The sequence below is a fragment of the Fringilla coelebs genome, assembly GCF_963513975.1.
Source record: "Fringilla coelebs genome assembly, chromosome: 1".
Taxonomy (NCBI): domain Eukaryota; kingdom Metazoa; phylum Chordata; class Aves; order Passeriformes; family Fringillidae; genus Fringilla; species Fringilla coelebs.
The window spans coordinates 13,976,767-14,000,268 of NC_140028.1; the positions used below are offsets into that span (position 1 = coordinate 13,976,767).

The following is a 23,502-nucleotide window of genomic DNA, read 5'->3' on the forward strand; positions in this document are numbered from 1 at the left end:
GAGGGGCGGGCCGGTCCCACTCCGCCCGCGGGCGGTGCCGCCAGGTGCGCCCGCCCCGGCGCGGCCCCGGGGGGGCGGCCGCGGCTCCTCGCCCCACCCCGCCGCGCCGGGAGCTGCCGCCCCCCGGCTGAAGTCCGGGGCTGCCGCGCCGTGCCGTGCCGTGCCGGGGGTGCCGTCACTCGGCGCTTCCAGCATGCTCCTAAGATGGCGGTAGCGGCGGCGGGCGGCGGCGGGGGCGGCCGGGTGCAGCGCAGCGGCTGGCTGGAAGTTTTGGTGCGGGAGCGCTGGCACAAAGTGCTGGCCAACTTGGGTGGTGAGGCGCTGGTGCTGAGCGGCGAGGAGCGCCCCGACGGCGCGGCCCACAACGGGCTGGGCGGCGATGGGACGGCGTGCCGCGGGGCCGAGGGCGGCGGGGGGCCGGCGGCGGTGCGCACCGCCTTCACCGACCCCCCCGAGCAGGTGCCCGAGGCCATCTCCAACAAGAAGCGGTGCGTGAAGGTGCTGAAGCAGGAGATGGGCGGACTGGGCATCAGCATCAAGGGAGGCAAGGAGAACAAGATGCCCATTCTCATCAGCAAGATCTTCAAGGGGCTGGCGGCCGACCAGACCCAGGCTCTCTACGTGGGCGATGCCATCCTGGCCGTGAACGGCACCGACCTGCGGGATGCCACTCACGACGAGGCGGTGCAGGCGCTCAAACGGGCCGGCAAGGAGGTGCTGCTGGAAGGTAGGGGAGCGGGGCGGTCCGGCCGTGCGCGCCCGGCGGCGGGGGGCTGTGGGGCGGGGCGGCTCGGCTGCCCGAGGGGCGGCGGAGCCGAGCCGGGGGCGAGGGGGTGACCCCGCGCATCGCGTGCCGCTCCTCCGGGCGCCTTTCCAGCGCGGAGAGTTCCCACCCTGTGCTCCGCGCTGGGACCCTCGACGGCGTGTGTTACGGACACAGCCCCTCCGCAAGGGACGAGCGGGATGCCGGGGAGCCGGGCTTCAACTTTCCGCCCTCGTATCCGCCGGCGCAGTCCCCGCAGCCCGGTCCGTGCGCGGGCGGTGGAGGCTCCGCAGCCCCGTCTGGTCGCCGCGACGGGTCTGCTCCTGGGCTGAGGCTGCCGGTGGGAGCCTGACCGAGCCTCCTGCAGAGTGAGGGATCTTCTGGATCTACCGTCAGGACGTTTTCACATCTTTTCAGCCCAAGAATGGTGGGGAGAGTTGGGTACTGCGAGAGGAGGGGTTAAAGAAGTAAAGGACCCCCACCCCCCCCTCCTCCCCTGCCATTAAGGGAATGGCTTGGTGACTTTGCCCTAGTCATCTCGAAACGCCCGACACCACCCTCTCTCCGGTTCCTCCTTCCACCACCCTACTCCCGATCAGGGATGGGGGTGAGGGCAAAGCGGTTTAAATGAAGCTGGCGGTGCCTCACGGACTCATCAGCCATCCCTGTAAAGCAGCGCCTTTTCCTTTCTCAAGAGTGACTGAAAGAGTTTTGTAAAAAGCGGCCTTAGAAATTGACCTCAGAGGAAGGAGCAGACGCTGGTGTGCGTGGAGGACACGTGGAGGGAGGGTGTTCCCCCAGAACGGGACGGATGTTGGGGGGGAGCAAGTGGAAAAGCAGAGCCGGGTTCCCTCAGACCACGAGTTCATGAGGAGAGAGGCGCGCACAAACGTCTAATCCCTGTCTTTTCACAGGGACTAATTTACTTGCTCCACCTGAGAGAATGAACAGCTTCAGAGCTGCCCTTGGCGTGTGTGTGATAAAGTGATTACATATTTGCCCGCAAGTTCGTTTAACCGGAGGTCAATGGCATTTGAGGCATGCTGCAGTCTGCCTTCCCCTGTGCCATCGCTTTCCTGCGGGCACTCCCACCTCGCTGTACCTGTAGCCCTTTCGGTACCGCATGTTTCTTCACGTGTGGTTTTTTTTTTTAGTGGTTATTTTGAGGAGCAAAGGAGGCACTGCTGCTGGCTGGGAGGTGCAGCTGATCATCAGCCATGAGCAGCCAACTATGCCATAAAGTTACAGAAAAAGTTTGAAAGGGAGAGAAGGGGAGGAATGTATTTCATAGTACTGTGTGGTGAGAAACTGTTTCGTTGTCCCTGTGACAGTGAAAACTGGAGGAGTTCGTGCTCCATGAGGATTTAAGAAGCTGAGGACAGTTGTGTCTCCTCTCCCTCTGTGCCCTGCAATACCTGCAGGACCAAAGTGCAGCTTGTCTTCCCTTGCTGCAGCTGAGTTGATTACAGATGTACCTCTGAAGTATTAATGTGAACTTCTCTGGGCGCTCTGAAGTGGGGCTGTTGCATCTAAATTTTATCACTGATTTGTTTATGCAGTGTAAGGGCTTTCTGGGGTGCAGCCAGATAGTGGCTGAGCTTTGCTGTGGCCTAATGAGTAATGTATACAGTGCTTGGAAGTTCCCTCCCTCTGTGTGGTGCCTGCAGCATCAGCACCTGAGCACGGTGCTGCTGGGCAAGCCTTAAAAACCCCTCAGTTTTCTTCTGGGCTAGGAGTGGAGATGAAGCTGTTTCAGTGGGGACTCTAAGCACCCTCCTTCATTCCTTTTGACATTACAGCTATCTTGCATTTCTTTGCTCCATGCTGAGGTGCCTCGGTAGTTGTTTCTGCACTTGAATTTGTAATTTGCAAAATGAGAGTATATTTCAGTAGTGATCTTTATGTAGAGTTAAAATATTCTGACACTGGACTCTGTATTTTGTCCTGCCTGTCTCTTGCTATTTCAGCAGAGTAACCAAACCAAACGTTGGCTCCGGCATTGCCTGGGAGGGCTTCTCCCTTCACTGGGGACCCACTCCACATGAATGGCTTATGAAAACAGGCAGCTTAGAACTATTCTCTATGATTCTGTTGCCCACTTTGAAGCTCATTCTTCAGCAGCAGCATCTGAAATGGTATTTTTATTACTAAAGGAAGGAAAATGCAAAAGTTCTTTTTAATCTTTAAAGTATAAAAGGGCAACACTTGATTTTCCTTTCCTTACAGATAATAGGATTTTGCCATTTCCTGACTTCTTAGAGAGTTATATATGGCAAAAAGCAGTCTGTGATGGGGCAGGGCAAGACCCTTGTGCGGCTCCTCTCTAGACATTTTCTCCAGTTCACAGAGCAAGCCAGCATGTGTTTCCAGGGTCAAAATGTAAGATTTACATTTTAGGGAGATTCTGAGATTTGTTTGTGACTTCCAGCCCAGGAAAGCCAAATTTGCAAAGGCATGGCAAGGTGTAAAGCACAAGAAGCACATTTCATGGTGCAGCAGGGCTCTGGTCAGTGCATTGTGCATTCCTGGAAAGGGTCTCACCATTGAGTATTTCCTAGAGGTTGTGGCAGGGAGGATGTGTCTCAATACACCCAATATCAGAGTGCCGGAGCCTGCCTGTTATATAGTGTCCTGCCTAAAACTGCTTGCTCAGTGGAATGAGGCATTTACCAGCTCAGCACTAAACTGTAGGCTCTCCTGCATTCCTGTGCAGGGAGGAAGCGAGTGGAAAATCCCTCCCCAGGCCGCTGCACCCTGTGTGGGAGGCAGGGCTGGCACCCGGGTGGGTGGCAGGAGGAGGGAGGTCTGTGAAGAGAAGGAATCAGGCGATGCTTCGTTTTAACACTTGCCCCTTTTCCCGCATTGATCACTGTCTCTGAGCTGGTGGAGAGAGAGATTTGCTGCAGGGTCAGGGGTGGTGTAGCTGCAGCAGCTGTGCTGGTGTGGGGGGAGCACAGCTGTAAAGCCTGGTAGGAGAGCCCCTGCTCTAACAAATTCAATAGCCATGCTGGGTTGTTCTGTCTTCTCATTTTCCATCCCTGACACTTGTAGAATTCACCTACTAAGCTAAAGTTCCTTTCTTATACTTGTGGTCTGTGTAGTTGGCTAGGGTGCCTTAAATTCAGCAGAATTTAGTAAATGGAAGGGAAATAAGGCAACAGATAATACTGCCTTAGGAGGAGCTGTAAGGTGAAGGTTCAGGAGGAGAGGGGTGTGATGAGGAGGAAGGCCCTGAGCCCTTAGAAATCATTGTGTCTCCTCATCTGCAGGGATGGACTGCTTCTGCCTGCAGGGTTTAATTTCCCGTGAGCTTTTCATCACAGCCTGGCTGTGGGGAGCAGAGCAGGCAGAGGGAGCAGGGGTTGGGGCTAGCCTTGATGTTGGGCTTGTGAGCTCTGGGTGGCTTCCCAGGGGTTCAGAATAGCAGGATGGAGCTTCTCACCAGAATTCAGGAGCAGAGAAAATTTCCTGCGTGAGAGAAAAGGCACCCTCATTGTACAATACATATTTGCAGGTGTGGAAGGAAGTTAAAATTAACCTGACAGCTTTGTACATATAATTTGTACAAATAATTATATGTACAGTTTGTACATATAATTTCCTTGTGGTTCTGTTAAATTTGGGCTTCTTTGGAAAATCAAACACTTTGAAAAATCAAGCAGCCCCTCTCGTGCTGTGTGAAGCACATTACATTCAAGTGACTCTCAAGACACCAAAGGTGTTTGTTTTTATCAGAGCATCCTGGGTAAGAGCAGTCCCTTGACGTGTTCTGTAACCAAGCTGCTTGTGCTTTACTTGTATTCTCTATGTGTTCAGTGAAAAAAATGAAAACTTGAAGTAGTCTATGGTAATGTCAAAAAGGACCCCCCTGCATGATGCTGCAGAAAGAAAAAGAAGGGAAAAAAACTGCATTAGTGAATTTTGCTCTCTTTCTGCAGGGTATTTTTCCCTAACTTGTTTAATGTGTGTGGGTGAGCTAGTAGTGATGGTGGTGGAAGGTACCTAGTGGGAAAAGGAGCATCTTCTTAGTATTGTTAGAATTTTAGTGGTTTTGAATGATTCCCAGTTAACTCAACTGCAAGGTCTGTGGAGAAGTGGTTTTGGCAGCCTCCCTGGGTTTGCATAAATTTTCCACAGGACCCATCCCCCTACACAGGGAATTTTAGCATAGGGGTAGTAGCCTTTAGTAATTTTCTGTGGCATTCTTGGGACTAAGGCACAGCTTTGAAGCAAAGTTAGAATAAGCATGATGCAGTTTGTACTGTGGTAACATGTATTATTTTCCAAACAATATTTCTGTAAGAATTGTAAGGATTCTCCTCTTCCCACCCATTTTTAATTTTCTCTGGGCGAAGCAAAGCAATCATATCTGTGTGAATTACATGCTGAAATAGTGTAAAATAGGTATGGCTTCTTGTTGGCTGTAGTTTTCAATCTTAATCTGGTTTTGTTTTTCTCTCAGTAAGGTAGTGACAACAGGAGATTTCTGAAGAACAACAAAATACAGTATTTATTCGGAAAGTGAGTCTCCTGCAAGTATAGAGGAAAAATGAGGCAGAGGGCACTTAATAAGTGCATATGTGACACAATTAGTTACTACAGTCAGCAGTCAGGTCAGGGCTATAAATATCAGTGATTGCAAATTGTATGTATAGTTATTCTTTATACTTCTAGTATAAGTATGGACAAAACACTTTACTTTTTTTTTTTTTTTTTTTTTTTTTGGGGGGGGTGTTTGTACCAGCAAATATGCAGTTAGGGAAATGCCTTATATTTAGAAGCTGTACATTTCATGACTCATGTAGCTACCCTTGGCACACATCAGTTTGAAAGTGAAATTGAAAGGGAAAGGAGCAAGGAATCTTATTCTAAGAGTTCCAGGTCTGAGAATCTCAGCTTTGATTGTTTCGGCTGCCTGCAGCTGATGGGGACGGTTGAGTGGCAACCCTTGATGTGTTTTTCATTGATTAGATTAGATTACAGGCTAATTTAGCAGTCCAGACAGCCTGTATCACCTTTCACAGATAAAAATCAGTACATCCTCTTTGCAGTAATTCTTGTATGAGTCCTCTGTCTCAGTTACTCAAAAGAAAATAAGGCAGTTGTGGGCAACACATTCCTGGATTTATTTGGACCAAGTGCAGGGTGCCCTGTCAACCCACCCTGGGAATCCTATACTAAGCCCTATAGAAGCAACTTACTACCATCTCCTTGAGGGTGCTTAGGAGATTAAATATGTCTAGAGACCTGAGATTCAATTGCACATGCAGATTAAACATGTTAAGTATCATTAGAAAAGAAAAAAGCATGTTTTAAAATCCCAGTAGTTATTTCTTTGTGAAAATTAAATTGAAATCTTGGTATTACTCTTTAAAGGATCTTTAAACCATGAGAGTAAAACTGAAAGCTGAAGGCTTCTGCTATGGGTAATAAAACAATGTTTATATCTTAATTTTGCTCAGGCGGGTGCCTTTTCTCTGAGGGCCATTTCCACCCTCTCGGGTCAGCATTTTCACACAGGTGATGCCAGGGGCGCTGGCCTCTTTCCACTCCTGCTGCCCACTGGGTTTGGGTCAGAGATGCTCACTGCATGTCTGTCCTGAGGGAGCTGATGTGGAATGTCCAGAATTCAAACCAGTTTGGATTTGAGACAGCCCAGCTCAGGCACTGATCACAATAGATTGATGGTTTCAGGTGTTAGCTGGGAATGAGTTTTAACTTTCTTTTATTCTCCTAATCTCACTGTTTCTATAATACATGGTGTGGAACTTGCCCTGCTGGTAATGTATTTGTAAATTTGGCTGTAAGGATAGCATCTGTTTGTGTTTATTCAGAGTTCATAAGTATTGGAGAATTTGCTCTATTTGTAACCTGTACCAGTAGTCAGTCTGCTTCCAGGCTTTAAAAACACATTATTCCCATTCCATTTTTCTAATTTAGATTTCTGATCATAGGATTATTTTGTACTTTATTCTGCAAGATTATGTTGCCATGGCTACTTGTTAGAATTGGTGCAGCTACTTCAGTAGAAGGGAAATTGGAGGAAACAGTAGTTCAAGAGAGCAATAGCATAAGTGAACAAAATGTGATGAGAACAAAGCTGTCCCAGTACAGCATGGAAGACTCTGGCTTTCCAAGTCTGAAACAGAGCCTCAAGCATTGCAGAAAAATAGTTGGTGAAGAAGGGATGGTAGCAGCATTTCTAGAATGTGCAGAAAATCCTTTACCTACTTATCATACAGAGTTTGTGAGTAGCCCATAGAACCCAGCTTTGCTGGCCTTGACCTGTGGGTGGAGGTGAGCCAGGTTCTTCTTTTAGCCCCTCCCAGCCCCTCATTGGTGTCACTACAGCAGCTGTAGCTGGTGGGACTTGGGCTTCACTTGGTTCAGCTATGTCATCTCTCCAAACCTTAAACTCTCGAGCAGAGAAAAATACTTCTGCCAGCATAAGGTGTGCCTGTGCTAAGGGTTTTTAACAGGACATCTGCTCTTAGAGCAATCAGGGAGAGCGCTGTACTGTTATGGCAGATTGGGAAAGAGTTAGGTCTTTGAATAGGAGGAATAAATTGAGTTGTTTTGGCAGAGGCACATCGTTATAAAGATGAGAAGGAGCATCGGGGGAGTGGCAGCATGTGCAACATGCCTTGAGGAGTGTCACTGCAAGCAAGGAGGCAATTTGAAGATATTCAAGGTGAGGCTGATTTGGGCCAGAGCAGTCTGAGAAACTACAAAGGATGCAGAAAGCATAGAGTGCTACTTGTCGTTGATGCTACATGTTGGAAGGTGTGTTGTGAGCCTTCTTCATGCTCTTAAATGAGTGTGTCAGCTGCTATTTTGCAGGACTAGGAAAGCTGTTCTATAAGACCATGTCTCTGTGCTTTAAAAGATAGTTAATAGCTCAGTCTTCTTTACCTTGCACTTCTGGGAGAGAGGATTAATTGAAATTATGACATCCGGCATCTTGCAATGTCTCAGAGTCCAGCAACACTGAGTAATGAACAAGGACACGAAAGTTTGCTTGTGGGGGAAGTTGGGAAAAGACAGAATTGGTTTGTTCATCATCTCATTAGCAATCAAAACATAATTTTTTCCAGAACATAAGTTAATAAACTTACTTAAAAAAGGTTTAATCAGCTGTGACTAGTTCATCAGATTGCTTCAACACTAGATATTGCCTCACAGTTAGGTTAAGTTTGTTCCTTAACATAAATTCAATTTAGGGACATAATTTCCACATAACTCTTTGACAGATTTCTGACTGCTGCTTCTGCACACTTCTCTTACAGTCTGACTTTGATTTTGTCTGTCTAGAACTTGAACTACTGAACTGGTTGCAGCTTTGTTGCACATATGCTAAGGGCACAACAAAGTAGGTCACTGCCAAAGAGGCACATCTGTACTGTACTGTTGGGTAAAATGGAGTTTTTAATTGTAAGGAAATGAGCCAGAAAAGTAGATGTGGAAAAACTGCCTGTGATTAGAAATGATTAACGTACAGCACATTCCTTCTAAAAATGATACACAGGTTTTTGCTGAACTGTTGGAAGTTGTGCTTGTTGGCACAGCTCTAGAAGTCAGCAGTGCTAAAGCTGTGGCTGTTTATTCCTATCTGCTCTCGGATATTTCCTTCTGAAGATTACATGTATTTGAGCAGTGAGGCAGCACACAGGTGAGTAACGTGTGTGTGCATCTATATGAACAACTTCTGTTCACTTTAAAGGCAGACTGAAAATTGGTAAATTCCTGGTATGGTGTAAGTACCTGAGAAACAGAATTTTTTTCTCAAGTATCACAAAACCAGAAATATATCAAAAGATAAAAATAAAATGTAAAAAGTCAGTATCAGAATATAAATTCTTTTCTGGCAAAGGATACACAACTTACCTGATTTGCTTCAACAGGTAATATGACCTCTTGGGAATATTTGTCAGCCTCATGTGCCCTTTCAGGACCATTAGTTAAACTTTATGTTCCATTTGCCATAGGCATATACAGCTGGTGCAGTACCTATTTTGACTTTTAACATAATCAAGAAGTTATGAGAGAGCATGGAAAAGCTACACCATGGAAATAACGTATCTCCACTTTAGTCTGAATTATTTCAGTAATAGCTATTTCCAGGATGATTTACTATGCTGACATGTGTTTTAAATGCCATTGGCTCTGATTCTGCAAGGGGAGCAAGAGACAGCTGTGTGAAGGTGCTGGAGAGGTTTAGAGTTATCCAGCATGTATCTTATGAGGCTGCTTTAAGCTAATAGTTTTAACTCAGACAGTGAAAGTTTAATCTGTTTATCCTGGATTTTGGGCTATAGTCCCTATTAAACAGCCTGGAAAGACAAAGCTAGCAGAAGGACTAGCAGGATTGTTGTGGCAGATGTGATTTCCCTTATAGCAGGCAGTTTCCCTTTGGTCTTACTCTTCCCAGGTAGAAGCCAGAAGGATCCTTCTCTTGCTGATGTGAAGCCAAAGGAGATATTTAAGTATTGGATGTTCAGAAGTATTTTCCAGGAATAAGGTGAGCAGGATTTGCCTTGAGTACTTGTGGCTTGATTTCTTTATGAGGTTTTTTGTTTGATTTATTTTTTTCTGGTTTGGGGGATACTTATTTGGGTTTTTTCTATGTTTGTGTGGGGTTTTTGGGTTTTTGTTTTATTTGGTTAGGGCTTTTTTGTGGAGGATGCTGTGAACAGAAAAAAAGGTCTCCAAATTACAATTGTTTTCCCAAGAACACATTATTCTTGGTAACTCCCTGTGCCTTTTAACCTACTTGTCCTGTCTCATTCAGTGATAGACTTTCCTGGTGCCCAGTCTCCTCCTCCATCAGTGATAGGTGGCTGGGATGAAGTGTCTGCAGAGACCCAGCAGGATTCCTACCACATAAATATATATTTGGGCAGGGAGACACGGACACAGACCATAAGATGTGTTTACATCATACATACTTCTGCAATGAACAGTCCCTTCAACAGGTATTCCTTGTTTGGTGCTTGACCTTCATACATGCTTAGGGCCAGCATGGCAGCTTTAGGCTGCTGGGACTTTGCCAGGTCTGGAGGAAATGAGCTGATGCCTGTTACCCATTGGGTCTCTCTGCTTTTAGGATGTCATGGTGGGCTCTTCTAGCTCAGCACTGCAGAGTTTGTGGAGTCTCCCTCACTGGAGATATTCAGGAACAGTCTGGATGTAACCCTGTGCAATGTGCTCTAGGGAGATCTGCTTAAGGGGGAAGGTTGGACCAGATACCCCACCCGTGGTCCCTTCCAGTCTTAACTGTTCTGTGATTCTTTGTCTGTATCTCAACTCTGGGAATACTTTTCCTGAGCTGGGGATGTGGCTGTTTGTGAGCTCTGTCGTATTAGAGTCAGGAAAATGTGCTTATGCAAGAGAAGGGAAGCAAGCTTCAAGCTGGAATGACTTAGATGATAACAACAGGCTCTTCATTAAGAGCTCCACGTCTTATCACTGTGTTTTGCCCAAATTAAACTCTTCTAGATTTCAGAAGTTTAGGTAAATGGCCAGTTAAACAGTTAACATAGCCCAAATTTTTGAAGTCCTGAGCACAATGGTGAGGAGTGACACAAGCAATGCTTAAACCAGATGAAAGACCTAAAGGTGCTGCAGATATCTCAGATAATAAGCTTGAAGCCGCTGTTGCTTTCGTGGCTTTTGCTACCTTTTCTTTGCAGGAAGAGTGGTTGGGTTGCAGCTGATGCTCTTGGGATATTTGTAAGACAGAGCTCTCATCTAGCTCTGGGGACCAAATCTCTATTCCTGCCTTGAAAGAGGTAAAAAACCTCATGGTAACTTCAGTCTTCTTTATGTTTGTGAAATGCTGGAGAAGTGTCAGGCCAAAAGCAGCCATAAAAGCAAATCACATTTCAATATGGGAAGAATGCAAATGAAAGCAACTAATTTTGAGAAGCCCCCTGTTGTTCAGTGAACGGCTGTCTGTATAAATAAGCCAGACCTAGGTGATGTGTGAGAACAGGTCATAAAGAAAGCATTGAAGTAACAAACTAGTGGAATTTCCACTTAACACCTTAAAATCAACCCTGAAAGTCTCCATTAAGGAGAGTAATAAATTGAAGTTCTAAGAGATGGCATATAAAATATCCCTGAAACTAAAAATGATAATCTGACAGTTTTATGTTTCCCTTTCACTCTGTTATATCTATTTTAGTGAACATGTGGGATAGATTATCAAAAGAGCAGCACTTTTTTTTTATGAAGTCTTGAGGAAATAAATAGTGAGTATGGGCATATTATAAATTACACCCAATAAAAATAAACTGAAATTGATTCTGGGCTTTGCCTGTGTTCAGACTGCACTGCTAGAATCATTCTGTGTTGATTTTGTTTTATATATGTATTGAACTTTTCTGCTAGGCATACTGTGAAATGATAGCATTTAATGCTTGAGTTTTTGTTTGAGTACTGCCAGAACTTTTTGTCTATGTGCATAAATAGTATTAAGACCTTAGAGAGGTTTCAGAGTTCACTCTCTTTACAAAAGACTGGGGAACAAATATCTTTTGGTTTTTGAGGGATGAAGAGAAGGGCTAACTTGAAAACGCCAGTTTCTGTGGGAATTTTTATGATGTTTCAATTTGAGATGGCATTTTATATCTAAAAGTTAATCAATTTTCTTTGAAAATGCTGATTTGAACTTGCATTTAAAACCTTTTAGAAGTAGAATTTTCTGTGTAGAATAGCAGAGAATTATCCAATGTACCATCTCGTCATAGAAAATCTTTGCAGTCACGTCACATTTATTACAGGAAATTCTCCTAGCCAAAAAGTTTTGACCAACTCAATGTAGTATTTTGTTCCCATTTTTTTAAAATACAGTTAGTTTCAATAAGTGCAGGTATTTATTCAGTTCTCAGAAAATTTTGATGTGCTGTTCTCCTTAATCACTTTGTTTTGTTACTTTTCTATCAATATGCATGCTGTTTGAAGTGGATAAGGATGTATATTTGGTATGAGCCAAGACAAATATACTTCCAGTAGAGAAGTCACAAGTGACACATTATATGAATTCCTGTAAGATATTTACATTTGATCTTTTCAGTTAGTCATACTTTTGGGGGCATGCTTCCTTGCTTCTCTGAAACTCACAGTGGAAACCTTGAATACAGGAGGAAAAGAGGAAGAGACTTCTCAGGTCTCTAAAACTTGCATAGACTAGCTCTTTTAGGTGTAATTTTAATATCTTCTCAATGCAGCTGTAAGTTAAGTTGGTCTCACTACCTTTTTAGCTTTTGCTGTATTAAAGACTGCATGTAGAACTCTATGTGAAGGAATCTAGTTCATGAAACCATAAAGGCTGGGAAATTATTTCTATGGGGAAATATGCAATATATTATTTCGTTTCTTTTTTTCCTTTTTGCTTTCTTTCTGTTCACTATTGCATTGACTGAAGTTGGTTTAGGACTGCCTTGAAGTGTAGCTGTTAAACTCCAGAGCTGACCTAGTCCTGCTGTGGGCACTGCCTCTCAGCAGTATTACATAGGCAGGGGGTGCAGGTGGGCACACACAGCTTGCATGCATGTTGTACATGCATTTGCTCATGTCCCAGACAGGATTTGTTTGTTGTCAGGGCAATGTAGATTAAGTTAATTGTTCTTTGAAAACAGAAATAGAGTCTTGAGTATACCAGCACTGAAGGAGTCTCGGGGTGATTCATTTGCTGAAATGCTTTACAGGAGGCTGCACCTGCAATTGTGGTTTTTCTCAGGGTCTGTGTTCCCCACCCAGACCACACTGTCCCTGTCCAGTTGTCTGTGGCCGAGCCTCTGGTGAGACTGTGTTGGCCAGGCTGGTGGGGACACCCTGCCCTCTGCTAGAGAGTCCCAGGAAGGGGAGTGAGTGTGGAGCAGGAGGTGGGAGAGTGAAAGCCACCTTGTCTTCAAGCTGGCATGAACTTTCCCGTTAATTTCCATAGGATTAGGATATTTTTTAGCAAGCAATAATGACATAAATCACTGATGGGGAAAAAAAGATGCTGATGCAGCTTTATCTTTTCCCCAATACTTACTGTATTAATACCCCTATAAAATGGTATGGACAGCTCTTTGGTCCTGACTGGGTGGCTCACCTGGGTGGCCTTCTGCTCTGAGCTGCCCATGGAGTCTTTGTTACCCTGGTGCTTTACTGTGCCCAGCAAACCTGGCTCCATACTCTGCCTCCCCGACCTTGTCAGGCTGTCCCTCCTCCCTTCCCGCTCCTTCAAACACAGATGAGCAAAAGCTTTGTAAAATACATGTGGCCACAGTTCGGTCTCCAAATTCAGCCATTTTGTGCAATAATAATTGATTCAACAATTGTTGTTTTTTTATTTACAGTTCTATGCTAATCACAAAGGTTGAATATCTGCACAGTCACATATGTGCCTAAGTTGTGGGTACTTGGATCATATTAGAAAGTATCAAAATGTTTCTTCTGCAAACCTCCCTGCTTTCCCTTAAATTCCATGGTGACAGATCAACAGCTTTTCAAAGGATGTTTCAGGTCTTTCTTGTTCAGAGCTAAGCCCTGACCTCTTCAAGAGCAGAAACACACTAAAAATAATGTTTCACTGGAGCAGAAAGTGGTCACTGTTTGTGGAGACAACAAAACTGTAGTTTCAGGTGAAGGCTGGTTTATGAAGTAATATTTTTTCCCCCTAAAAGCTGCACCCAGCAGAGATTTGACCCCTTTCCATTTGAACAGGAGGTTTGTAAGTGCCCTCATGCCATCTTATAGAACTGCCCATGCATAGATGATTTTCCAGAAGAAATTTGAGTTTGTAATTTCCTCGGTGCCATTTCAGTATATAGTGCCAGACTGTGACAGTCATCAGAGGTGTTCTGGGTTTGCAGAGTACACCAAGCCTAAAGTCTCTGCATGGCTTGCCCCTAACCCAACAACACAATGCCTCTCTCCCCACTGGGTTTTCTGGGTATCATTTGCCTTCTTTCTCACTTCTGACTGCATAATTTAGGATACCAGTCAATACCAGAAGAAATTTGATATTTATCGGCCTGATTATGCAGGAAAACTTGCAGTTGTAGCTGAACAAGTAATTGCATAATCAAAACCTTGGCTTGCTGACTTTTTCCAGGCTGCTGCTTTGTGCCTGAGCGCTGGCAGAGCCCTGCTGGGGATGAGCAGCGCTTCCGGGCAGGCTCCATCAGCTGCTGATGGCTCCCTGGCCAACAGCCAGACCTGATGGCTTTCCTCGTCTCCAAAGAGGTGCAAATTTGTGACCACAGTTCAAGAGTGATTGAAGAGTGACAGAATTGGTATCATCACCAGAAAGTTGAAGCTGCAAGTCTGTATTTTGTGCCTGAGGTCTCAGGGGAATTTGGGTTAGCTCAGAAGCCCTGAGGTCTCCAGGCCTGGAATGAAACACGATTTACCTTGTGGGTTTTTTTTCTTTTAAATACAGGCATCATTAGAAAACGTGGAGATTTGAAGCTAAGCCGTAATGTTAAACCTGTAATCATAGCTTTGGAGGGTTCTGCAAAGAAATCTCTTACGATATTGCATGAAGAATACCCAGTTAAAATATAGTAACTGATTCTGAAAAGTCAAATGCGACACAGCTCTGCAATAATAATGCCGTGTATTTTGAATGTTATTTCCTTTATAAAGGATAGAATAACAAAAAGTAAATCAGATTCAACAGCACTTTAGCTGCAGTGCCTCTGGCACTGACTCCTCTGGGGATCAGTTCTGGTGGAAGGACCCCTGTGGTACACCCTGAGCCCTCTGAATAGCCCTGCTGAAGGACATCTGTGTGTGAGCCACTGTGGCCAAGGAGGCTGGAGAAAAGAGGGCCTGTAGGTCTGCTTGCTCTGGGGATGGCAGTGGTTTACAGAGTCACAGAACTGTTTAGGTTAGAAAAGACTAATTGAGTCCAACTGTTAACCCAGTAATGCCAAATTCACCACTAAACCATCCCTACATTTCACATCCTCACTTCTTTAAATATATTTAGGGATGGTGACTCCACCACTTGCCTGGGCAGCCTGTTCCAGTGCTTGATAACCCCCTTTCTGTGAAGAAATTTTCCATACTATCCAATCTAAACTTCTCCTGGCACAACCTCAAGCCCATCTCTTCTTGTCCTCTTACTTGGGATAAGAGATTGGCCCCCATCTTGCTACAAACTCCTTTTAGGGAGTTGTAGAGAGAAATAAGATCTCCCCTGACCTCCTTTTCTCCAGGCTAAGTACCCCCAGCTCCCTCAGTCACTCATCATAATATTCCTGCTCCAGACCCTTTCCCAACTCCTTTGCCTTTCTTTGGACGTGCTTCTGTCCCAGAACCACCTCCCACCATGTCCCTGTTCAGTATAGCAGGTGGTGAAGGGCATGGAGCCCGGGAGGCACTGTCAGCCCCCCTCAGACCAGCTTTCCTTCCAGCTGCCTCGTGCTGTGGATGGATCCATGGTTTATGCACAGGTACTTCCTGAAAGTAAGGGAGGCCCTACAAATAAAAGTACTCCACTCTGTAGGCTGAAGCAGGGTGGGCAGGCAGCAAGGCCAGGCAGAATGCCCTCACCTGCTCTGCAGTGTGTGTGTAGGCTGAGGTTTGGTGTGTGCAGGTTCCTCTGTCCCCATCCTGATTAACTACATAGATGAGGATGACCTTTGCACAGATAATGTCTTTCATGTTGATTTCATTAAGGCTAAGTTTGGGTAAGGATATGCAAGAAGAAGAGCCATGACTTTGTTTTCTTCCTCCTGTGGGCACACGAGTGCTGATTGTACTATATAAAGCTGCTTGCTGTTGAGCCTGTCCCCGTTCAAGGTGAGGAGAAAAAGTGTTCATGTTTTTATTATCATTCCTCCCTCCCTCCCTGTGCTGCACCAAAACAAACAAGCAAATGGTAGCAATAGCCAAGGCGAGAAGCAGCTTTTTGCAGATCATGGCTTTTTCTGCTAGGAAACTCGTAGCCATGTTTAACTTCTTTTTAAAGAGTGGAAATGTTGAATATACAAATTAAAATCCAATTTAAACAGATGAGATTTCCATGAGCGCTTCACACAAGTATTCTCAAAGTGCAGTGTTGGAAATGATGACGTTTGCTGGGGACAGTCTTTGGGGAAATGGGACAAGCCCTGCGTTTGTACCCTTCCCCCTTTGACGCCAGCCTGTGTCAGCCAGCGCTGCAGCCAGCTCTGAACAGATCAGCCTTTGTGCCCCCAGCACAAACATCCCTCTTCTTTCTGAGGGAACGGGCAAAATGGGTTCTGACCAGCACAAGCAGCTGTTTGCAGCTTGTTGGGCAGCAGAAGGGAGACAAGTGGCTCCTCTGTGTCCCTGTGAAAATGCTGCTAGAGAGCAAACTGTAGAGCAGGCAGTGAAACAGCTGAAGTCTTTACAAGCCAAAGTTTAATATCGGCTGTGAGGTATTTCAGCTGTGTCACAAGACTCCTCAGCTTCCTCTGCACAAGTTTTCTGCTCTGGTTGGAGGCTTGGAGCTGCTTCCCTGCCCTAGTGCTCTGAGGGGTGCAGAGCTGCGTTAGTGCCCAGCAAAGCTGCTGCTGGTCATTTGTTTCCTTGGCAACTTAAATCATCAAATGTTTAGTGGGAATGCCTCTTGTGGGAACAATTTAAAACTTACAAAAGCCTGTAACAACATCTACCATTGTTACTTCAGAAGGTGTGCCCTTGTGAAATTTTGGAGGAGATCTGGAATGATCCAAAAAGTCCAATTTTGCTCGTTTCGTTTATATGATGCCTTACACTGATACTATTCAAGTGCTTGGTATTTTTACTATTCTTAAGTAAACTCAGGCTTGAGTTACTTCCCCTGGCCCAAGACTTATTCACCATTCTTCCTGAGTGTGGTGTAGCTTGCAGCACATTTTTCCATCAGCAGCAGAGAGGTGGGGTGTCTGGGATTGTAGTTCCAGCTTTGCCAGTGTCATTTGCATGGCTCCTTTGACTTTATCTCTATAGTACATCAGAGGAAGAGTAGGAAGGGGAAGGTGCTTAATAGCCATGGCTAGCCATAGCACTGCTCAAATGCTGCACAGATTGGGATCCCTGTTGCTGCCTGTCCTTGCCACTGAGCCTGGCACTTTGTAAGCTGCTGAGGTTGGTGGGGCTGAGCCTCTCTAGCCAAGTGGGGAGTGCTCCCATCACCAGGGCAAATGCTTTTCACAGCCTACCTGTCATGCAGGCAGCGTGGTCTGATTTCTGTGCACACTAGTTGTGCTCCATTTCCTTCTAACACAGTTAAGGATGTGGAGCCAGGCCTGGCATGTGGGCAGCCATGGAGCTGGATCCTACAGCCTGTGTGTATGAGCTCCAAATGCCTGTCTCTATTTGCAGCAGTGGTGATGCACTGTGAGAGGTGGGCGCAGGCATTTGGCTCCCAGGGCAGGCAGTATTATTAATGTCCAGTAACACTAATGAAAGACTGAGTGCTGAAAAGGCTTTGTTCTGGAGCCAAAGTCCATTCTTTGTTCCTCTAGCTGCCTTATGCTGATCCTTCTCTGCTTCTCTGTGGTTTTGGGCTGGGCTGGGCTTCAGCAAATAAAGCCAAGTGAAACCTGTCTTTTTAGGCCTGGTGTGGCACGTTTGCTCTTGGGTTTATATTGTTCATGCTGTAGATGTAACAACAGATCTTGGTGCCTTGGTGTGTGGGGTCCTGCCATGGTCTTCCCTCTGGGGCAGAGGATCAGAGCCAGCACAGCATGAGGCTGGATTGTGGCTGGGGTGCCATTCTCATTCCCTGATGTTTTTATATCCTATGGGGCAGGTGGAAAAATGCCCCACTGATACTCTACCTGTACCACAACTGACCAAGAAATCTGTCTGCTGGGTAGCTTCTGTCCTTGTTGGGCAGCCAGACTGCAGTCCAGGCTTCTAGGTAGACTTTAATTTGAGGGGTAATGTCCGGAATACAGCCTTTGCTCTTAAAGGAATGTTAAGTAGTTGCTTTAGGCCTTTGGTTGAAAGGACAAATTATTCTCCCTTTTCCCTCTTTTTTATTATCCCTTTTATTTAAAAAGTATTTTATAACTAAATTATTTGTATCTTTGAGTGTTGCCTTTATACTGTAATTTTTTACTCATTGTGTAGTGACCTTTGTGACCCCCAAAGTCTTAATTTTTAATTTTGAGCATTAGAGGTAATAGGCAGAGAAAGGTGTGTGTGATTTTGGTTTTGTTTTCTCCTTTCTCAGGTGTGTTCAGACCCTTAGAGAGGATTCTTCTTACTGTAGGCATTTAGGCTATGCTGGGCATCTCTTCTCTCAGGATCAGCAGCAGAGAGAAACAAATAGAGTGATTTTTTGGGAGGTGCCACTCTCCTTCGTCACTTACAATGGGGATACTAACTTGGTTACACATCTTAGGTGATTAAAGCTATGTGACATTTACATAGTTTACAGCATTTTTCAAGTTTTTCCTTTGCAACCCAAGGACAGTTCTGTATCTCTCTGTTCTCATTCAGTTACGAGGTTCTCCAGAACTGTAATTTTGTGTCAGGCAGGATATAGACCAAAGAGCAGAAAGTGCTATATATCTTTGTTACAGTAATAATATAAAAAAGACATATATACTGTTTGAGAATATTAGCATGTAATTGTGTTGTGTGGTGGCCTTGGCAAGAGACTTGCATGAGCAAAGCCCACCCCCCTGCTCTACTGCATCTCTGTGGGGTTGCAGAGAATTGTGTGATGCCATGCCAGAAGCAGATTATTTAAACTTACATGGGTTAAATGTGTGCTCCAAAAAAGATGTCATCTCAAATGCTCCCTTTCTCCATGATTACAGAGCAGACTGGAAAGCAGTTTTGTCTGCAGAAGGGAGTTGTGGACTCCAGCACAAGGCAGAAGTGCTGAGGCTGGAGGAAGAACCCAGCAAGATGGTTTTGTCACTGAAGCCAGTGTGTTGTGAAACTGCAGCTGAGCTGATCAGAACTTCCCTGCCATCCTCCTGGCCTTGGCAGCTAATTCCTGCTCCTCCACCTGAGCTCTGCCAACTGCTTCCCTGTGGTCATGTTGTGTGTTCCAGGTCCCCAGGTCGGCTCTCTGGGTGGCAGCAAGGCCATGAGAAGGTTGAGTCATTGGAGGTCCCTTTTGTGGGACAGCTCATATTTAACATCCATGTAAAGCCATTGTGAAACTGCACCCATCATGCTGAGGCTTGTCCTGTTACTGTCAACGTGCAGTGGATGAAATCTGGCCCTGGTGAAACCAACTTCCAACACTCATTGATGGAGCAGGGCCAGGATCTCTCTTAGTGTTGCAAGTTGTGCCACAGTTGAGAAAAAGTCACCTTTTCTCTCTTTTTTTTTTTTTTTTTTTTTTAAGTGCTAGACTTCTGAGTGATAATCTTGAGTTTTCAGTGTTAATTGTATCACCTACAACTTAAAGTGAAGTGTGCTTCTCACCTGCTTTGTATTCTGCACATCCTGGCTTTTATATAACTTTGTGTTGCTGTACAAAGGATGGATATAAATCTTTTATACGGATTGTTGCCTGGATTGTGTGGGGGAGTGGGAAATTCTGCAGAAGTTGAAAGTACCTGTCCTGAGCAAAGGCTGGGTTGATTTGGCAGCAAGAACAGTGACCTTACAGTTGAAGTGAGGAGCAAGATTTAGAAAATTAGACACTCCCCAGGACCTTCAATGGGCAGGAAGAGAGAGAACTGAGCCTTGTGCCAGGGAGCAAAGCACAGACTCAGCTGAGCCTCTGGAGCTGGGCATGTTTAAGTGTTGATTTGCATCAACACAGGGAGGGAGACTGAAGTGCAGGAGCTTTGCTTGTATACACCTTTCTTAGAGAAAAAATACCTCTTATTCATGAATGGGTTTCTGTGCCAGTGGTGCCCTAGTTTCATGTTCTTGTTAGCCATACGTAGACATGTCTGAAACTGGGCATGCTAAATTTGGTCCACACTTTACAGTGGCCACACTTGAAGTGTGGGAATCCTGTGATTTTTTTTTTTTAGTGTTTTCATGGATCTCAGTTCTGGATGACTTCTCCTGTGCTATACCCAGCCAAGCTGTATTTACTGTGCCTGGAGGCCATTTAAATACATTGACTTTTCTACCCATTTCATAACTGTTTCAGGGTTTTTTTGAGGTCTGCAGCCTTTCCAAATGCTCTAGTTTATTTATGTAAGGGTTTTTTTACAACAGTATTTCCTTCTGTATTCAGTCCCTGTTGTATAAGTAACAAATTTGATTTTAAAAACTTGTTGCTTGTCACTTCTGTTGCATCTGATTTCTTTTTTCTGAGTTTTGGTGACTCCAGCCTGAATGTTCTGGTTTTTTGCACCTTCACCAGTAGTTTATTCCACTGCATGCTCTTCATACTAAATTAATCTATCCAGAATACCAAGTGTTTGAATATTTAAAGACTTCCTTTCTTGAGAAACATTTTTTTTAAAAACAAAACAAAAAAAAAATCAGAAAACACCCCCAGATTTGTAAGAAGCTTTTCTTTAGTAGCTAAATTAGAAAATTGTGGATGTTCCAAAGACTACAAAAAAACCCAAAAAACCACAAAACACAAAAAACCCCAAAACAAAACAACAATAACAAGAAAAACAACAAACCAAACAAAACAAAACAAAAAAAAAAAAACAACCAAAAAAACCAACCCAAAACCAGAAAAAAAAAATGGGACTAGTAAGTTTGGAAAGCTCTGAAATGATCTTGAGAACTTGACTGACTTCTTGGTCTGTGCAAAAGGTGGTGACCCTTAGGTTTGGTTGCAAGACTGACTGCCTGCAGGATGGCTTTGCATTTCCTTATTCAGACAACAACTTATTTCTTATTTCTTTCTGTTACAACTTATTTCTTAGCACAAGGCTTCTTTCCAGGTCCTTGGCATGGCTCTTCCAGAAGATTGAGTGCTGCTGCTATGTGGAAATACAATTTTGCATGATCCAACAACTTTAGTGTATTGATCTGGTGTGAGTTAATGCACATGGGAGAACTTGGGGTGTTGGCTGCATTGCATTTAAAACTTCTCAAGAGGTTGTCACTGTGGCACTGATCTCCTTCCACCCCCAGCTGTGTGTTCCTGACTCTTCTTTACATTGCTCAGGCCTTTATCTGAGTTTCTGGGGGCCTGCCTCAGAGAGTTAAAGCAGCAATAGTTTGGGGCTGTTGCACTGGCCATGCAGACCTGAGCTGTCCCTCCTGGTGTTTTTGCAGTCAGGCAGGGAGTTGGTTCACACAGCTGAACATGAGGAGTGTTTGTGTTGTTTCATCAACAGGGTGAACTGATTCCCCACCTGAATATCTTTTCTGATTCCTTCACTGTCTTTGGCTCTGCTGTAGTTTTTCACCCAGGGTTTTGTCTTCAGCCCAGTAGAGGGGATAGCAAACAGCAGTTCGTGGATAAGACCAAGAATTTGGCATGGCACTTCTTGAACCTGCTGCAGAAATTACTGCTACATGTTGACTGGTTTCAGTTTTCAGGAGTGCATGTTTTTTCAGCATTGCTAAATGCGGTGTTTTTGGAGGCAGCAGCCTTCTTTACATCCTTATACATTGTTATTACTTGCTGGGGTTTTTATTTCCCCTTAACTGATATGTTTTAGCATAATATCAGTTTATCTGAAAGTTTCAAATCCTGTGAAAGTATGAGAATAAGAACCATTGTGTCTGAAACTGTGATTATCTCCTTTTTGGAGGGTTATTTGAATTAATCAGCCTGACTAAAAAGCACTAGAATGGGGAGGCCATGGAAACCCCTTGCTGTGACAGCCCAGATGACATCTGTCCAAACTCACAGCTTGGGAATACAGACTGCAATACCTCCCATGTCCCTCTTCACGCTGTTCTATATTGGGTTTTGGGAAATATGCACAAAGTTTACCCTTTGGAAGAGGAGTGAACTACATCACCCTTTAACTGAGGTTTGTATGAAGACATGGTCAACAGTGAAGGCTGGAGATCAGCACAACTACGTGAGTTCCTGGGTTCAGGTCACTTTTCAAATATCCCTAAACAATGTTAAGTCCAGTGCTCACAAGGAAGTGCAAAGTGGAGGCAGTCAGAAAACCTTCAGGGACTTTTGGCTGTAGAGCAGATGAATAGTGGCACTGTGTCAGTTTACCTTAACAATTGATGTGGTAGAATCACCTGGTTTTCCCCTCCTTTCCTTGTCTTCTCCTCCCTTCCTGGGTTGCTGTTGTGAGCTGCTAGTGTCTCTTATGTTCAGAGATGCTGTGGGGTGGTGGCAGTGACACATGGCACAGGGGGAAGTAGAGGACCAGACTGTATAGCTCTGCTTGATGCACCCATGATGGTTTCCTTTTCTTCTGTAGGTGAACATCAAATCTTACACACCACATCTCTGCATGTATTCCTGTAGTTGCTCTTGCTCTTTCAAGCTCTTTTACATGGCTCTGCAGGTTAATTTTTCTATACCTCACAAGGTCTCTCTCTCTCTCATCCCTCCTTCTCCCTTTACCTTTTTCTTTCTTTTATTTTTCTCTTTACGCTACCACCAAGGTGTCTAAGCAGCAATTTTCGGTAAAGTATTTGTATATTTGCTTTCCTGAAGTTGCAGCCTTCCTGGCTTGGGTTGATGAAGGTGTCTGCCCTTTCCTGGAGGGGGTAAACACAGGTCTCAGCTTTAGGGAGGTAAAACCCAGGCCTGGCTGCACATTTCTCACCTCCTTGGAAAGAATAAAGCTATTGAAAGTTCAGTGGTTCAGAGCCTGTCAGTTTTGCACAGGACAGAGGAGGTAGGAGGATTTGGTATCTTTTTGCAACAACAAAGGCAGCAGGAGGTGCAAGATGTGAGGTTGACCCAAATTTTTTTTACTTCATATTGAAATTAAGCATGCTGAATCTGGAAAGGAGCTAAAATATTAGTCTGCCTTAGGTTATTTCGGCAAAAGTGTGAGCCCTCTTTATGCCAGCAATGGTCCTTGAGGAGCAGGATGGACATGAGAAAGTATGGTTTCATGTCCTGTAACAATTTGAACGTTTTAAATTTGGGGTGAGCAAATTTAGCTAAGAAATTATAATAAACATGCTCCATATTGAAATCTTTTTAAGTACTGATGTTTACTTCTGCTGATAAGGCTACAAATCTCCTGAAATGGAGGAGCCAAGTAGAGAGCTAGTAAATGCATCCTTCATTTAAAGAAGCATTTATGTGAAAGTAAAAAGCACATCTCCAAATCCAATAAAAATTAGAGATGAAAAGTCATCTGTCATCTAATCCCAAGGACCTGCCACAGCAGTGAAGCTAACAGCCCCTCACTTCACTTCAGGATTCCTGATGATGTACCTTGAAAATGCCATCCTTAATTTCCATGACAGAAGACTACTGAGTTTCACGTATGTTTCCAATTCACACATAAAAATAGATAAATGGAAATTTTTACCATCTATTAAAGTTTCAAAGGAAGTAGTTATGTTCAGTTAATTAGCTTTGCTGTTTGAATATCTACAATCCATCCTTTACTGGCATGTAGATTTAGTAAAGAATCCATTACAGAAATGATAGCCCAGGGGGAGTGTGTCTGTCCTGTAAACCCTTTTAGCTGATGGGAATTATGAATGTGTGTGAAATGTCAGCTTTGTTCAAATGCTGGAATAAAGAATGCTTTTGTAATGTGCCTTTTTTTTTAAAATCTGGTGCTTGATCAGAGGTTTTGGCTTCACAAACCAAAGCAGTAGAGAGAGTGAAGAGGAAATAGTGTAGAAAACAGAAAACAGAGGAACCAAAGCATTTGCAAAATGTTTGAGGCTGATGCCTGGAGAAT

General features: G+C 44.5%; 1 protein-coding gene across 1 annotated transcript in view; it reads left to right on the forward strand.

Moving 5' to 3' along the window:
• Positions 1–204: 204 nt before the first annotated feature.
• SNTB1 (syntrophin beta 1) overlaps positions 205–23,502 on the forward strand; it is a gene marked incomplete at its 5' end in the record, with an annotated part of 112,877 nt that continues 89,579 nt past the window's right edge. Inside the window, one exon of the mRNA XM_084221729.1 lies at positions 205–727. Coding sequence (XP_084077855.1) covers positions 205–727 — 523 coding nt within the window. The remainder of the gene's footprint in view (positions 728–23,502) is intronic.